General features: G+C 25.4%; 1 protein-coding gene across 1 annotated transcript in view; it reads left to right on the top strand.

Moving 5' to 3' along the window:
* The window catches only part of LOC105846130 (polycystin-1-like protein 2), a 194334-nt gene that overhangs the window by 104411 nt on the left and 69923 nt on the right, over nucleotides 1-20000 (top strand). Inside the window, exons 13-15 of the mRNA XM_065804171.1 lie at nucleotides 7025-8224; nucleotides 12585-12668; nucleotides 13017-13259. Of these exons, the coding sequence (XP_065660243.1) occupies nucleotides 7025-8224; nucleotides 12585-12668; nucleotides 13017-13259 (1527 nt within the window). The remainder of the gene's footprint in view (nucleotides 1-7024; nucleotides 8225-12584; nucleotides 12669-13016; nucleotides 13260-20000) is intronic.

Raw genomic sequence — 20000 nt, forward strand, 5'->3', positions numbered from 1 at the left:
GCTCAGAAACAATGGATTGAATTATCTCTTGGAAAACCTTTTATATTAAATATATATCAAGATATAGGGTCATATAAGAATTACACTATAGATTGGGGTGATCGTACTTACTCATATAATAATCAATCAGTTATGAATCTGAATGGTTTCTCTTCTCTTTGATTTCAGTTGAAATATTCATTTGAAAACAAGAATATCTACAATTTCATTGTAACAAACAGTAATGCTTTGCAGACTCTGAGTTTTTGTTACAACATTAAACTATTATTTTGTTCTGTGCCAGAGGGTAGATTTTCTTATGAGACTATTTTAGATCCAGTAACTGTTTTTTAAAGTGTCTCAAAAGATTTTATTGCTATTGTCGATAGTGTTAGACAGTATTGCAAAAATGAAAATTTTAGTTTTCAATGGACTCTGAATAGTTCTATTTCAGCAATAAGTTCAATAAAAGAGATCCTATCGCAACAAAAAGTATCCTACACAATCTCATAAGATTCGCTTGATTTTGGTAAAAATTAACGTTTGGTATTTCTATGGAGATTGTTATTATTATGATTATACCGCTTACATAAATGTTACGTTTTTATCATTGTCTCTGATCATTCAGAATAGCCTTTTGGCTTCTTATGCTTATCAAATGCATAATAGAAACCGTAGTTATTTTGAAAACTTTACAATAAATGAAATGTCCAGTTATGATCTAGATAATCAAGAAAGTGGCATTCAAAATATCAGTTTTGCCTGGAGTTTAATTTGATTATACCTCTTTAAGTTCATCTGAATTGCTACTCTCATTCAAAAAATGTTTAACTTCTATGATTGAAAAAACATTAATCTAAAAAGGACTAAATAAAAACTACGCGGAATTGTTGCTCTCAAAACTTGGTTTATATCCAAATGCCCTTCTTTATTGAATGTGCTAATACTTATATATTTATAAAATACAGTTCTGAAGTTAAAGTCCCAGCTGTGTGGCAAGAAGCTAATATTACGCCTCTTCATAAAAAAAAAATCTTAACATGATGCTTCAAACTACTAACTAATTCCTTTTACTTCTGTTTAAAGTATCAGTTTGAAATTAAACTTTTATCTCTAAAACAGCATAGATTTGTTCCAAATAAAACATATGTTACAATTTTACTAGACCGTGTCAATCAGAATTCATATTCAATAGCAACAAGCTACAGTGTTGATACTCTTTATTTGATTATAAAAAAGCATTTGATACACCTCATGATCTTTTGCTCCACAAATTTTTTGATAATGGTGTTTATAATAAACTAATAAATAGCATAAAAACCTTTAACAGAAATCCACAATTTAACATAATGCATAAAGTTATCATGGGTTTGACTACTTCTGATTGGTTGCCAGTCACTAAAGGTATCCTGCAAAAATTTTGGCTTAAATACTATTTTTTTAATTTTATTCATTAAATAATTTAAATCGACCTTTAAACCAACCTTAGTCAACTAAAAAAAACATTTATCTACAAAGAAACACAAGTCTGAAAGCAGTTCTACACATCGTTTGACAGATCTCATTTTAAGCATACTTTTTTTGTTTAGAATTCTATTACTGAACTCAGTATTAACAAACAACCATGCCAACAACACATTTTTATTTCTCAGATCCTGGTCTAACATTGCCAAAGAAGAGATGCACACCCAGCAGGTGTAGCGACGTGACAAAAAGGTGTTTTGTATGTTACTTTTGGCACATGACATTTACGTGACTTTTTTGTCCCCATGAAATGACCAAAAAACATGATTTATGGACGTGTTTTTCACGTTACTATTGGCACGTGATGTTTAGGTGACTTTTTGGTCCCCATGAATTTCATAAGGATCAAAAATATTTCTTTATTGCAAAAATTATGCTTCAAAGTTGCGAGCTTTTGGATTCGTTTAAAGAAAAAAAATTCAACGTAAAGGGAATATTTCATATGTGTTAAATTACACAGTTTAATTAGTCAGTAAATTAGTTGTTGACATAGACTTTTTATATTTGTAATAAATAGTGTATTTTTGTTCAATTCCTTATATCGAATAAGTAAAAAGTTTAAAGTCATAAATCTGCTTCCAACTTTTGAAAAGCATGGTTCAAATTTTATTTCATGAATCAGTCGATATTTTCTCCCATAATAGTTAGCAATACCAAATTTATCTATAAAGAAGCGAACCAAATCTTAAATAATTATTATGAATATTGAATAGTTATACAAATCATTAACTTTAAAAAATAGACTTTTCCAGTGTTGCTATTTGTTTGCTTTGATCTAAAGCATCATTAAATAATTTTAATAAAACAATCCTTCATACAATAAAAAATAAAAACAAATAAAAAATATTTTTGCCTTCTAATTTTTTATTCATCGAATTGTATCTGTATATTTTCATACAAAATGTATGAATTTTCTGCTGAAAAAATATAATAATAAAAAACCTTTATACTCTGATTGCTATAAGATAAATAAGGCTTTGAAAAAATAAATAACAAAAAAGTTGAAAATAAGAATAAAAAAAAAAAAAAAAGAGAAATCAAAGAGTCAAGTTTAAAAAAAGTTATATATCCATATAAGTTTCATATATAGATCTCAAAAGTAAATAACTGATGTGTATAATGGTGTGATCAGTATTAGAGAAAGGCATACCTGGAATCACCTTATGATAAATTCTGATTTAACAATTTGTTTTCTTAGTTTTCCATCTTTTTATATTTTCACATGTTTCCTACATTAACTCACTAAGTTCAAAGGTGACTTTAAATAGCTGGCCTACAAACCTGCCCACCAAGTTGCTTTAAACGACTAATGTAATTGTTACAACATAAGCACACAGCATTATAGTGGGGATTTTATATCATAGTTTTCCTTCTCCTTGGTGATATTTTTACCTAAAGGCTTGTTTTGCTGCAGAAATCTTCACCTACCAAAAAATATATGTAATATATTAGGTATAGAACTAGAAGTATGTAAAATAAAGTTTTGTCAAAGTAGGTCACTAATAAATAACGTGTTCTTAAAATTCAACTTAGAATCTAGTTGCATACTCCATCAAGATATGAAGTAAATGAAATCCTTTCAACAGGGTGCTTTAGTATTTCTGCAATGCTCAAGAAAACAAAGTTCAAACTTTAAATTAGATGTTGTAATTGACCAAAGTTGAGTGAAACGTGGTTTAAACACTGGGAGATTATCTACATTAAAAGATAAATAAAATGCATCATCATCTAAACACATCATCTTTTTTAGAATTGTCAAGCACTTCTTTGTTTATATGAAAGAAATTTAGCAACAAAATAACTACGCCTAATATTAGCAACACTTCGTGTCATTAAGAAAAATAGTTTAAAAAACTTTTTAATTGTTGGATATTTTAGGTATTGTAGGATAATTTTGTCATAAAATTCAGTTAAACAAACCATATGTTCTTTTTGATATGGTAGAAAAAGGTTTAGTCAACTAAGTTAAATCAAGTTGCAGAGTAAAAATATATTACTCTGCAACTTGATTTAACTTAGTTGACTAAACCTTTTTCTACCGCAAAATTGGTTTTTATTTCCCATATAGAGTGACTGCATTTAATTTTTATAGTGGTTACATTTTATATTTTAAGATAAGAATACAAAATTCTGCAAAGTTTTTAAATAATGTATATAGTGACAGTTCTTAAAACCAAATAAAAGAAGTTTAGTTAATTTTTTTTTTTTTTTAGCAAACAATAGAAACTTTTGGGTTGTCACATGTTTATATTGTTTGCTAAAAATTTTAGATCGAATTAAAAAAAAAATTTATAAACTACTTTATACTTTATATAACAGCTTTGCCTTTAAATTTCTTGTCTAATGATAACGAAAAAGTCATAAAACTTAGATATTACTTACATTATAGAAGTTTTTACTAGAATTCTATTTTTATTTAAGTTATTTATATTTTATTGTATACGTTTATGATATACTGTTGTAAACAAAACTTTAGCCAAAGCTAAACTGTAAACCACAAGGTTTAAAATTATGTAGAAGCATCTTTATATCATTTTATGCCTCATTTGCCAGATTTGAGTTAAATGCTTAATTTAAAAATTCTTTTAACATCAGAGGTTTACTTAGTAACCTATCATTAGTTTAAATAGGTATTGAATGTTTTTTTTTTTTATAATAATAAAAAAGTTTTTGATTGGTCCATGCAGCCTACATAACAAAAACCGAAAGTTGATCTTATGAGTCTTGATCTAAGTTAGGTTGCTTTTGATTAGAACACAAGTGTCTTGATCAGAAGACAAAATAAGTAATATGGCAACAAAAAACAAGCTCAGTAAGTAATGTGAGGTGTAAACAATATAAAACTTATATTGAACAAATTTGCAATGAAATAGGTGAAAAATATGAAACAACAAGAAATCCTAGTTAGTAAATGAGAATAAAATTAGAGCAAAGACAAAAATCAAAATCGAAAGTAAAATGTCTTAATCAGAGACCAAATTGAATAACCTGGCAACATTAGATAAAAAGAAAGATAAAATAATATGCAAGATAAGGCTTTACATATATTATTTGTTTAAAACCTTACTTTGTATTACAAAAACCAATTGTGACAATAAAATTGCTGGAAACAATGAAACAAAAAAAAACTTTGTGAAAATATGCAAAACTTTGAAATTTAAAGATGAAGAAAAGATGTTGAGAAGAAAATTCAAGCAATAATGTAATGAAAGTAAAAAATAAATTTAAAATATATAAGGAAAAACATACAAAAAACTCATTGAAAAATTGCCTAAATAGGAGTTTATTTGGAACAAGAATGTTTATAAACATTGAATATGGCTAGTCAACTAACAGAATGTATGCTCTGTAATTAAGTGAAACTAGTTGTCCAGAGTGCTCTGTTAGTCCAGGTCGGTAATTTTTTTGGTGTATTGGTTAAGATGTTTAGGGATTAGTGAATGTGTCCAGTAACGTGTTAGTGCTGTTAAGTAAGTTTTAGATCTTTTCAACATTAATGGTCACGGTCAATGGTCAGGAAAGGTTTATGTGGTAAGTGTAAAAAGGCAGATTATTTATAACAGATTAAGTATCAACATTCAGTGACTCAAAGCAAAAAAAAATTTAGTAACTAGTTGGAAATCTTGATTGTTGATTGAATAGTTGGAAAAATTGATTAATTATATCATGAAAGACCTTCAGTCAACAAAGAAAGATGCTTAAGATTATTTATATTGAAAAGTTACAAAAAACGTCCATGCAAGAGCAGAAAGAAGTGGTGATCATAATACTTATTAGTTACCATATAATAAATATATATATGAAACAGAACACAAACCCTAATTCTTGATAAAATAATTCTAGCCTTTTGAAATATTTGTCATCTTTTATGCTGCTCTAGAAATAGTCATGGTTCTTGCGTTATTTTATTAATTCTGGCTGCGGTCCTTAAAAAATACCAGTCCTAGTCACTTACTAACTAGACATTATATAACCCATAAATTAAACTTTTTTTGAAATAATATTTTAATTAATTTATAATAAAAAATAAAAAAAATAAATACACTCAAGAATATATTATTATAAACTTCATTAAGACATAATTTTCAACCCTTAAATTATTTTAGTTTTTATTAATTTAAATAAATTTTTTTTACCTTCGAAAATCTCTAATTGGTTGCACATTTAATTAAGATTAATAACACATGGCATAACTATCACTATGAAATTTTAAACCCTTTAGATAAGAAACAATTTCTTCTAAACTTGAAGGCAGATTTTTTCATAATTTTTTAAATCTTAAATGTAATGTACATAAAATAATCATTAGCGTGTATGTTTATTATTGTAGATTGTTCTAAATAAGCAATAAATTTTCAAATATTCAAAAATAGGCTTTTTAAATAAATTAAAGAATTTGTTTCTCACTTAAAGAGTTGTATTAAAGAAGTAAGAAGTCCCACATTATTTAAAGACTTACTATGCAAATTGTAATAGTTTCGATTGCAAATTGTACAAGTCATTACACAAGACAATAATATTTAAATACATTAAATACATCTCAATACATTAGTGAACAATCAAATATTTTTGACCGTTTTTAAAACTGGGTTTATAGGGATATACCTGTTAAAATTTTTTTATTATTTTTAGTTTAACAAATGAAAAAAGATTTTAAACATTTTAAAATTACATTATGATATTATTTAAAGTTACTCACATTTTCTTGAAATACTTTCAAAAAATTTATATTCCATAGTTAGATTTTTTTATTTTTTATAACATTTTTTTTTATGTCCTTTTTATCTATTTAAAATAAGTTTTTCAATAAAAGAATGAATCAAATACAAAAAATACATATAATAAGAATTTCAAATTGTTCTTGATCGTAAAAAAATATTTGATTGTACACCAATGTATAGAGATAAATTTTATTGTTTATAAATAAATATTTAACTTTAGTTAACTTTGCAATGGGAACTTATTCACTAATGATCGTTGATATTGCTCATAACTTTTTTAAAATATTAAAAGTATTTTCATTTTCATAAATAAAATTTTGAACAATAATAAAAACAGTTTGAAATTAACTAATGTCAGTATTTAAATGTCTCCATTATTTTTAATTCAAAAACATAACAAATGAAACCTAAATTTTGTTTTTTATTAAAGTTATTTTCAAAAAAGATTTTGAAATTTAACATTGAATTTAATCTTTTTTGAAACTAATTCGGCCATAAAAACATTATTTATCCATTTTTTGAGAGCTATTTCACACCTTTCAATTTCAATTTAACATCTAACACCTTTAATTTAACAACCATAACACCTTTTAATTTCAATTTAACTTTGTTTTAAAAATTTTATATAGTTCTAAAAGGCTAATAATGCTGTTGATCACGAACAATCAAGAACAAACCTTATAATAAAATGTTTGTTTTAAAGTAATATGTATTATTTAATCATATATTCAATCATATATTCAAAATATTATGTTTATAATAATATTATTTGTATTAATTCATTTTAATTTCGTTCCTAGATATTCTGCATGCAATGTGTACACAGTCACAACTTATGCTTATAATATTCTTGTACATCTAAATGAAGCAATTCATTCTTCTTACTCCAATTCAACAAACATAACTGTTTTTTGCTTAATGTCTCCGTTAGTTGTAAAAACAACTCCTTCATTTAGTCTAGTGGCTCAGAAACAATGGATTAAGTTATCTCTTGGAAAACCTTTTATATTAAATATATATCAAGATATTGGGTCATATAGGAATTACTCTGTATATTGGGGTGATGGTACTTCTTCATTATATAATCAATCAGTTATGAATCTAAAAGGTTATTCTCCTGCGTCATTTCAATTGATTCATTCATATGAAAACGAGAATACATACAATCTTATTGTAACAAGCAGTAATGCTTTGCAGACTCTGAGTTTAAGTTATTTCATTGAAGTATTATTTTGTTCTGTGCCAGAGGTAAGATTTTCTTATGGGACTATTTTAGATCCAGTAACTGTTTTTCGAAGTGTCTTAAATGATTTTACTGCTACTGTTGATAGTGTTAGACAGTATTGCAAAAATGAAAGTTTTAGTTTTCAATGGACTCTGAATAGCTCTATTTCAGCAATAAGTTCAATAGAAGGGATCCTATCTCAACAAAAAGTAACCTACACAATCTTAAAAAATTCGCTTGATTTTGGTATATACTATTTAAAGTTGCGGTATTTTTATGGAGATTATTATTACGATTATACCGCTTACATAAATGTTACATTTTTACCATTGTCTATGAGCATTTCGAATGGCTTTTTTGCCTCTTATGCTTATAAAATAAAACATAGTTATTTCCAAAACTTTACTATAAGTGCTATGTCCAGTTATGATCCAGATAATCAAGAAAGTGGCATTAAAAATATCACCTTCACCTGGAGTTGCAAAGTTTCTTCTGATTTTTTAGAAGCAAGTTATGCCATGGAAAATTTTACAAAGTTAAATTTAAATTATTCTAGTTACACATGTTTTAATCAAACATGGATAGGTATTTCTTCAAACAGCTCTGAAATGAATTTTAGCACACAACAGTTTTTAGAAGCAACTAATTATTATATTAAAGTTTGTGGAATAAAAGTTGCTGGAAGAGATATTTTTTTAAATGAACTAACAAAGTCCAACTGTTTTATTCAAGAAATTCTTATCATTGCAGAAGATGTACCAGTTATTACTTTAACGTAGGTTTTATATTTGTTGCTTTAATTTAGGTATTTTATTGTAGCTTTTTTTAAATACTTATAATATTTGTATAAACATAATTTCATGTTTTATATTGAGTAAGATTAACTTGCAGTTTCTTGTACCTACATTTTTCTTAGCAATAATAATAGATTTTTAGCAATAATAATAAATTATTGTTTAATCAAATAATTTTGACTGGAATTTTTTTAATTTTTATTTTCAATGCATTTGCTATTTTTTAGTTTTTAAGTGTGCTAAAATCTATGAGGTTTTGTGTATAAGAAAAGTACTCACTCTCAAATTAAGTTTTTCTAGTAAGGTACAATTATAATGTTTAAGAACAGGATCTCAACAACAGAAAAACAACCAGTTTATGATAAACTTCATAGTAGAACTTACTTACGAACACAGTTTACTGCTAAAACTAGCAGTAAACTGTGTCTTAATAATATTATATAAAATAACATCTATATTTTATAATGCATCTATATTTTATGACGCGGGGTAAAGCATAAGTGGCGATGATGTTTGTCTGATGGTATAAACTAGTTATAAAGTGCTGATCCTCATCGAAGTGCTAGTAATAATAGACGCGATTCTGAGGAGATGTTTATTACTTAATCACTACACAAATTATGTTTACACATTAGCATTAATATTTTTTTCATTCTGAGGCCTTTTTATTGTTGCATACATTCATTTTATTTTTGGAATCTATTTTTTGTTTTATTTTATTCATTTATTTTTTTAATTATTTTTTTATTTGTTTGGTGACATATTTTTTTTTATATTTTCGTTCATATTATTGTTTATAAAAATATTTGTTTACTATTATTGATAGTACTATTAAGGTGTATTGTCTGTCTTATTCATTTTTAAATATTCCCCTATTAATCTTTAATTTTGTCTTGACAACTGTCAAAATATGCTTTGTTCGAAAAATAATTTTCCTTTATTCTAATGTTCTTTATTTCTCCACTCAGGCGTTCACTGCTCGTGTGTGACCATTCGGTAAATTTTATATATGCCAGAAATATAGATTTGCCAAAGTTTTTAAATAATAGTTTTATGCAAAATAATATCTATATTTTATATCATTAATTCGGAAATTTCTAATAAAATCAATAAAAGAAAGGTTTTAGTTTAATCCTACTTATTTAAAACCAGTCTTGTAAAGCCACAGTATCGAAAGTATCATAAAATTCCATTAGATCTTTATAAAGAACATCTCTAAGCTTATTTGTTAGTTTCATTAATCTGTTATACTCGTTTTTTCAAACTCTCCACCATAAAGTTTTTGTCTAACAAGATAATTTTTTTCGAGGAAGAGATCCTTTTTATCTCAATTGTGTTGTTAGGTTATTTTACAATAGATTTATGGTTTCTCTAAAGAGGGAAATAGGGTATAATGCATACTTCCATAACATCAGTTTCATCATCTTCAGACAGAAATGTGGGCAAAGTGTGAAATAAAAATTTCTAAGGTCAATACTTATAAAAAATAGAATTTTTATAATTCTCCTGAATATTCGGTTTTAAATGTATTATCTGATCATCTGATTAGATGTTTCTTTTTTTAGGTTTGAAAAAATCCCCTTCAAATAGTTTGATCTCTTTGAAATATCGCAACTGAAGTAACGTGCCACATTAACAGTACCAATTCTAGACTTAAAGTAAACTCCATTACTTTATACTCTACCCTAATACAACCTCCATCAACCTATACTTTTCTCATTTTTTTCCTTTAATCATTTACCAGGTGAATTGCTATACCTTTTTTACATGAACAATAAGTCACATATTAAAAGTCCCAGTTTCTAATTTATAATCAATCAGGCTTCACTGTTGAGTAGTACTCCATTAAGGACCTAATAATATACACCATGAATTCTTTAAACCCTGATGTTATTGTTTTTTGTCCATGCTTTACCCGCACTTCTTTTGATATTGCATCCATACCTGATAACTTCTATTAACCCTAATGGTTATCAAATCTTCGTGACTCCATTCTGCAGTAGGCTGTATTGCTCTTTTTGAATTAGTTAAAGGTCTACCTCCTGTTTTGAGCGACACAATTTCAGACTCTTTATATGTTGCACTAACTTGGTCTGAAATTAATTTTTCTCATGCTGCTTTGTTCTGGGAGTTTTCAATCATCTAAAAAAGGTTTGTTGAACCAAAAACCTATGTACAAGGTATTTTTTTCAACCTCTTCCCTTCCAACAAGGCTACAAGCTACTACAATTAGAGTTGAAAAATACTGAGCAAGAAAAGATGAAGTTTATAAAGCAAGATAACGATTAATGGAGAACTTAAAAGATAGCAAGGTATATAAGTTAGAAAAACAAGATACAGGTAGCAAAACTCAAAGCACTGATGTTTGAGGAAAAACTATACAAATAATAATTTTTGGAGCACTTAGGAACAGTTACATTATAAGGATGAGAAAAAAGATATAAGTAAAAGTATCTGAAAATGGTAGAGAGTTAGCTGCAATAGCAGGTCCGACACTGTCTACAATACATTTTTGCACCTCGTCAAAAAGAGAGAGGGCATTATTGAAAGACCTGCTCCAGATATGGCAACATTCCATTCAAGGACGGATTTGAGATTTATAGAGTAAAAAGAATAGAATCTGGAGTTAAAAATTGACAATAAGTTATTAAGAGTTTTGGAAGATTAAGAGCACAATAAAAAGATGCAACCTCTGCAGCTTTAATTTAGCAATGAATTTGATATATGGTTCCATAAAAATTAGAAGTAAGAGTTAATTCTAAAAGATTCAGGGTAGATGACTAATCGAGTACATTGTCGTTCAAAAATAAAAGAAGATCTAGATTGTTGCCAAGGCGATCAGCTGAAAAAATTGAATTTTAACTATGTTAAAGTTCACCAGCCATTGAGAGCTCCATGGTGTAGCAGATGTAAGATCCTTCTTAAGCTTAAATGTCTCCTTTAAGCAATCAGAAAGTGTTGGACTTTCATCAAGACAAAATTAAATGATAGTATCATCAGCAAACAATGCCACCTCAGATGTTAGGGTTTTTGGGAGATCCCTAATGTATATTAATAAAGTATAGGTCAAGGATGGACCTATACTTTATTTATATACATTAGGGATCTCCCAAATGATTTATGAAATCAAGAGATAAGATTGAAGAAACGTTTTTACTAAACAATTTAGCTTTTACTTTAGGTGAAAGGAAAAATCTGACCTATGCAAGAGATAAAAAATAACAGATTTGCTCTTATTATAAAAACTGTTAAAGATTCTCCAGTAGTCTTTGGAGCCTAATTTTTGAGATGAAATACGAGATTTTTTGATCTGAGAATTAATATGACATGATAGGAAGAAGACTAATGGGATGGAAGTTAGACAAGTCAGATTGCTCTCCAGAGTTTTTAAAAATAGAGATAAGAGATGCCGCTTTCCAGCAGGCTGGAAGACAAGACTCTAATATGTACTATTTAAATAGATATGAAAGTATAGATGACAGCTCCGAAAGACACTTCTTCAAGACCATAACAGGTATTTTGTACGTACCATCAGCTGAAGAAGAGTTTATGCTGGAAATCACTTTAGATACAGAAGCTGGATTGATACAAGCGTCAAGCAATGGATCCACTTGTTTGTCGGTTATACCAGGTAGAACCCAACTAGTGGAATTAAAATTATTAAAATTCAACTAAGTGCTGGCATCAAATATGTGTGAAAAAAATGTAAAAATCAAAAGGTTTTAAAAAAACGTAAAACAAATAAAGTACACCTTTGAAGCTAATGTTTGCTATCATGTCTATTTAAAAATGGGTTACAAAACAATATTTTTTTTAAACGGTTTGCTTTTCATTGTTGCTGCAGAACTTAGAAAAAGGGCATTTTTTAGAAAAACTTAATAGATTGATAGAACCCCCTTCTCCCTCTTGAGTTTGAAGCTATTTAAGTGCAAGCTTGGACCTCTTGCTATATTTAAAACATTTTTATCATGCAGAAAATAGTTAGTTACAAACTTGTAAGACTTAACTTATCATCATATTTTGGATTACTATGCATAGGTTGTCACTACTACATTAAACATACAGTGAACTGTCTGTTTTATTTAACTGGTTGGGCCAACTTCTATGTCACCTATTGTTACACCTTTTGTAACCTAGCATAGGAGAGGTAAATTTAAAAAAATTAAAATTATAGAAATTTGAACTAATTTTATGTGAATTTTCAAATTTAACTTATTCAAGTTTAAATAAAATAAACTAACTAAATTTTAAACAAAATAATTTCAAAACAGGGTATGTAAAAATAAATTTATATATAACAGTTATTTTGAACAACTTTGAACAAATGCTTTTAACACCTAGATGCATATCCAACTGTGACGAGAAACTGAATTTTAAAGAGCGTGTTGTTTATTCATTTATCTGCGCAGATTGTGCTTTTCAAAGGTAATCAAATTTTTTATTACATTTCTAATATCCTTGGTTGCACACCTGCGTGGTTTAGATGGGTTTTCATAATGTCATTTTTTATATAAATTGTTTGAGTGTTTTTTCTGTAATAACACCACTAAAAGGATCAAAATATAACTCTTTACCCAAAATTATATTTGGGACTTTTTATTGGAGTTTTAATTCTTGCTTTAACTTTCTAAAGAGAATCGCTTGCCCTAATAAAGGATCAGTTTTATATCTTGGCTTGGACAAGCAATGTTTAAATAATAGTTGGAAGAAGAAATAGTTTTTAAATGATGTCTTTTTATAATTTCTCAAGATTTGCTATGTTTAAAATTTTAGATTAGCAGCAGAGTGGATTATAACAAATGATTATGGTGTTGTTCCTTCTGAGATTTTGTTGAAAAATGCTACAACAACCGGTTTTCATACACCAAGTTTAGTTATAAATAAAGATATTCTTCATGAATCAACCAACTACACTTTTACGCTCCTGGTTGGTTTTGCATATTCAATAAATAGAGCTAAGTTTAAGTTTACAAAGACCACATGTACCAAACCAACTTCAGGATTTTGTTATGTAAAGTAAGTGTTTTATTCAGCAGTTTATTTGAGTAAGGAAATTTTTTTAAACTTGTGTTTTTAAAAATAAAAATTAGAAAAATGAATAATCATATACATATATATATATATATATATATATATATATATATATATATATATATATATATATATATATATATATATATATATACATATATGTATATATATACATATATATATATATATATATATATATATATATATATATATATATTTATATATATATATATATATATATATATATATATATATATATATATATATATATAATATATATATAAATATGTGTGTGTATATATATATATATGTGTTTGTATATATATATATATATATATATATATATATATATATATATAATATATATATATATATATATATATATATATATATATATATATATATAAATATATATATACATATACATATACATATATATATATGTATATGGCTGAAGATTGCTGATAAGCATGAAAATTCAAGTTTCATTACATGGTTGTGTTTTTCTATCTATTGTAACATACGTCATACTCTGAAAATTTTACAAATTAAACACACTTTTTCAAGTAGGTTGCGCTGTTTGTTATAAAGATTCAAACGAAAGTAAAAAACAAAACAATAATTTTAGTTTTATTTTAATTATTTATTATTCATGTAGAAAAAAAATTAGAGATTTAATTTGGCTTGCTAGTGGACGCTTGGTAATGTCAAAAAGTATGAATAAATATGAAAAAAAAAAAAAATATGAAAAAAAATCAAATATAAAACAAACAAAAAAAAAACAATAATTGATGAGAAAATAGTACACTTTTTTATAAGTGCTTTACAATGTTTAAAAATTCGACAATAATTTATTTTTATCTAGTAGGAACTCTTTTCCTTGTGATGGCGTTTCTTGTATGTCTGGCAACAGGCATGCCTTAACTTTGAATTAGTTTCCAAATTTAATTTTTTAACATTGTAGTAATCATCATCTAGAGTTACGGAGTGATGTTGCGTAAACTATCAAACCATTTTGTTATAAAGAAAAGTTTGGTAAGTTATGTTCAATCTGCACTGCACTTTTGTAAAAACAGAAAGAAAATGAAACTTTTTACGACGACGGAATTGCAACAAATTGCGATGACTTAGCAAACAAATAATAATGACTTAAAGAATAGAGTTATAGACCAAAGCAACAGTTGACAGAAGACTTGATAAGTTTTAGGTTGCATGAGTCAGGAAAACATGGTGATGGGAGAGAGATCTGAAGGATTAAAAAATGGGAAAAAACTTGACAAATAAAAGTTTTAAAAACATGCAGGGATAAATACAGTAAATGAATGAGACTTTGCTAGAAGACAAGTCAAGAAGATTGAGTTTTAGTTGATAGAACTAGAGATTTTAGCTCGTTTGAGCAGCGACCATGATATATAGAAAAGAGAAAGAGATACAACTTTACGGCAATAGAAGTGATGCTCAAGCTTAGCAGATAAGCCAGGTCTAACTATATTTACAAAGCTATGATTTTAAGGATGAGTTTAATAAAGTATATTTACAAAGCTATGATTATGAGGATGATTTTAATAAAGTTTTTAGAAAAATTTTATATTCTTAAAAACTTTCATAGATAAACGATATAAAGCAAGCTTATGAAGTAAACCAGCATGCAAAACTTTTTCAAAAGATTTTGATATGTCAAGAGTAATAGCCCTAGCCACTCCGTCTCCATCTAATGCAGAACAAATCTTGGTTTATGATCTTTCAGTCACAGCAGTTAGCTAGTCAGTCATAGAGCGAGAAAATCAAAAACTGTATTGATTGTATGGCAGTAAGTTATTTGACTTGAAATGGGATGTGAGAAATTTATTTATCAAAGACTCAAAGAACTTGTTAATAACAGAAGAAAGACATCAGTTAAAAACTGGAGGAGTTCGGAATGTCTCTGAACAACAGATGCTTCTTTTCATTAGGTAGGAAAACAAGACTCAGTCAAGCACTTATTAAATAGTTAAGAGAGAATTGAAGAAAGTAATGGAGAGCAATTTTGTAAAACTACATAATTGTTTGGAGCGCAAGCCGAAAAAATTTTTTATTAAGATATTACTTTAACAACGGAAGTTAGAGTAACAAGCCTATCTAATCAGAATGAAAGGAAAAAGTGGCAGTAAGGTTTAAGAGTTGAATTAGATGAAAAGCTTTTTGTAAATGATTCTGCCTTTTTCTTGAAAGAGATAAAAAGATCAGTCCAATAAATGAGAGATGGAATGTTAGCCCTACTCTTGTAAATGATCCTGTTAAATAATTTTTAAATCTGAAGATCCTAACTTCTGAGATAAGATACAAGGTTTAGTGAATTAGGAGTAATAGAGTTTAAAATTAAAAAATTGCTTAAAAAAGATTTAAAAAAATGATTACAATTAGATATAACAGCTTCACAAGTAGGAGAATATCATAGAGTTAGGTAAGGCCTGAAATAAAACCGACAAGAAGGAATAAAAGCATTCATTCCTGCCTGAATCAAGGACGTTACATAAGAGGTACATTTATCAGCTGAAAGAGAAAAAAACATCAGCCCAATGACCCTCAGAAAGAATATCATGAAAAGAATCCAAGTCTATAGGGTAGTAGTAAACAGTGCATTGATAGAGTGAGTCTAAAAATATACATATATATATATATATATATATATATATATATATATATATATATATATATATAAATATATACGTATATATATATATATATATATATATATATATATATATATATATATATATATATATATATATATATATATATATATATATATATATATATATATATATATATATATATATATATATATATATATATATATATATATATATATATATATATATATATATATATATATATATATATATATATATATTTATATGTTTATTTGTATATATATATATATATATATATATATATATATATATATATATATATATATATATATATATATATATATATATATATATATATATATATATATATATATATATATATACATGTACATATAACTATGTATACATATATATATATATATATATATATATATATATATATATATATATATATATATATATATATATATATATATATGTATATATATGTTTATATGTATCTATGTATATATTTATATGTATATATATATATATATATATATATATATATATATATATATATATATATATATATATATACATATATGTATATATATGTTTATATGTATATTTATATATATATATATATATATATATATATATATATATATATATATATATATATATATATATATATATATATATATACATACACATATATAAAACATATATGTATAATAATATATAATTGTATATAAGTGTATATATATATATATATACATTAATATATATATATATATACATTAATATATATATATATATATATATATATATATATATATATATATATATATATATGTATATATATATATATTTATATATATATATGTATATATATGTTTATATGTATATTTATATATATATATATATATATATATATATATATATATATATATATATATATATATATATATATGTGTATATATATGATTATATATATATATATATATGTATATATATGTTTATATGTATATATATATATATATATATATATATATATATATATATATATATATATATATATATATATATATATATATATATATATATATATATATATATATATATATATACATACATATATATATACATATATGTATAATAATATATAATTGTATATAAGTGTATATATATATATATATATATATATATATATATATATATATATATACATTAATGTATATATATATATATATATATATATATATATATATATATATATATATATATATATATATATATATATATATATATATATATATATATATATATATATATATATATATATATATATATATATATATATAGTAAAAAATAAATATATAGTGGTTTTCATAAATTTAGACGCACTAATTTTTTTTTACATATATGTAAGAAAATACTTGAAGCAAAAATAAAATAAAAGTGTTATCGCTATGTTTCATATTTAATTTAATAGAGGAAGTGAAACTCTATTATAGAGTACCTTAATTTTTTTTACAGGATTTTTATTACTCGTTATATACTAATTAACAAAAAAAAGTTAATTCACAAGCTTGATTTTATTCTATTCATAAATTTAGACGCGCAATCAAAAAAGTCCAAATAAAAGTTGTTAAATAAAAGTTAATAAGTAATTTTTTTCCTAAATGTCTCATTAATAGGCCTAAACTAATTGATTTTGTCAAAAAACCTTATATAAATATGATTTGCCTGGAGTTGGTTGATCATTATTTAATGAATAAACAAAACTTAAGTTTTGCACTAAAAAGGCGCAAATAATTGGCAAAAGACGTATCACTCAAGGTGAAAGATGGCAAATTATTGCTCACATCAAAGAAGGAACCAAAAGTAATAGAGAAATTGCCAGGTTAACTGGAGTTTCTGAGAAATGGATTCGGACAACGAAGCAAAACTTTCGTTACACTGGTGGTGCCAGCAAGAAAATGAGGCTAGGTAGACCCTTGTTAACCACCAGAAAAAACGGTAGTGCCCCTTTTTAGAGCTGTCAAAGCTAATTCAAGAATTAGTTACAAAGAATTGACCACATAGCTTAATACAACGCGAAATACATCTATTTCTCAAAGCACAGACCGCCGAATACTTATCAAATAAAAGATTGTAGTCTACTCTGCTTTGAAGTAACCGCTCCTGCGTCCATATGATGAAGGTATTGGACAATAGAACAATGGAAAAACATTATGTGGAGTGATGAGAGTAACTTTGAGCTTATCAATCGCAAATCTAAAATAACAGTCAAAAGAATGGCTTTCAGAAAGTATTACGCAAGGTACATTAGACCGACTGTACAAAGTGGAGGAGGCTCGATAGGAATCTGTTTCATCTTCAATTACAAAGGTGTTGGTATGTACCAAACATACACCGTAAGAATCAACTCCAGAATTTACGTAGAAGTACTCGAAAACAATCTAATTCCATCAATTGACCTTCTTATGCTCAATGAAAAACCATGGAAACTTCAACTAGACGGCGCTACTGCACATACTGCATACTATACAAAGAAGTGGTTCAACGATAATCAAGACAATACCTTGGCCTCCATACTCACCTGAGTTGAACCCAATTGAAAACATTTGGGCTTGGAATTGGCAAAGGTTCAAATTTCTAACCGTGGTTTCCAAAGGTTCAAAAAACCGTGAAATGGCAAAGGTTCAAATTTCCACACTTGGCTAGCTGAAGGACATGGCAGCTTAAGGAGACCTGGTATAGGGTCCCAGAAGTGATGTTCAAAAATCTTGTTTAGTCTATCCCTAGAAAAGTTCTTAGTTGTATTAAAGCAAAAGGTGGATACACAAAGTATTGATTAGTTCATAAATTAGGCCTCCTAATGTATCGTGCGTCTAAATTTATGAATAATTCTTTTTGTCTTATTTTTTTCAACACCATGTAGTTGTACCTAATTATTGTTTAGTATTTGTATTTTTTTTGCAAATTTTTTTTAAATTTTGTACTCTGTATGTATTAATCTAATAAATAGAACGAAATTTTAGTTTGTTTATGTTTTATTGATAAAAAACTAAAAATTTCTTTTCTCAAATATGAGTGCGTCTAAATTTATGAAAACAAATATATATGTATACATATATATATATATATATATATATATATATATATATATATATATATATATATATATATATATATATATATATATATATATATATATATATATATATATATATATATATATATATATATATATATATATACATGTATATATATATATATATATATATATATATATATATATATATATATATATATGTATATATATATATATATATATATATATATATATATATATATATATATATATATATATATATATATATATATATATATATACATATATATATATATATATATATATATATATATATATATATATATATATATATATATACATATATACATGTATATATATATATATGTATATATATATATATATATATATACATATATATATATATATATATATGTATATATATATATATACATGAATATATATATATGTATGTATATATATATATATATATATATATATATATATATATATATATATATATATATATATATATATATATATATATATATATATAGATATTCATTAGAAATTATCAATTTAAATGTAAATAAATATGATAGTAGTTGCTATTTATCTAAAGTTTTTAAAACAAAATGACTAAAATTTACATCTGTAAAATGCAAACAACTTTTATTGAAGAGCAATTGTAACTTGCAGTAAAACAAATCGAATAAGGTGAAATAATATTCAGTTACAATTTAGGGGCATAAAGCATAGCAAAGGCAGCTCTTCACAAGGGTGAGGAAAACAAAGTTCTATCATATGGTAAATGCACAACTACCATGCTAAGTATAGCGTTTGAATATTTTCTTGTTAAAGTACTTATCATTTTAGCAGGTTTACGATTCCGCAGAAATTCGCAGATGTTATCACAATAGTTGGGGGTTATTTGGTATTTATAAATCAAAGTCATCTGTTCCCACTAAATGATATAGCAAAACAAGAATGGTATCAGGTTTTCACAAATTG

The sequence above is a fragment of the Hydra vulgaris genome, chromosome 08, assembly GCF_038396675.1.
Source record: "Hydra vulgaris chromosome 08, alternate assembly HydraT2T_AEP".
Taxonomy (NCBI): Eukaryota; Metazoa; Cnidaria; class Hydrozoa; order Anthoathecata; family Hydridae; genus Hydra; species Hydra vulgaris.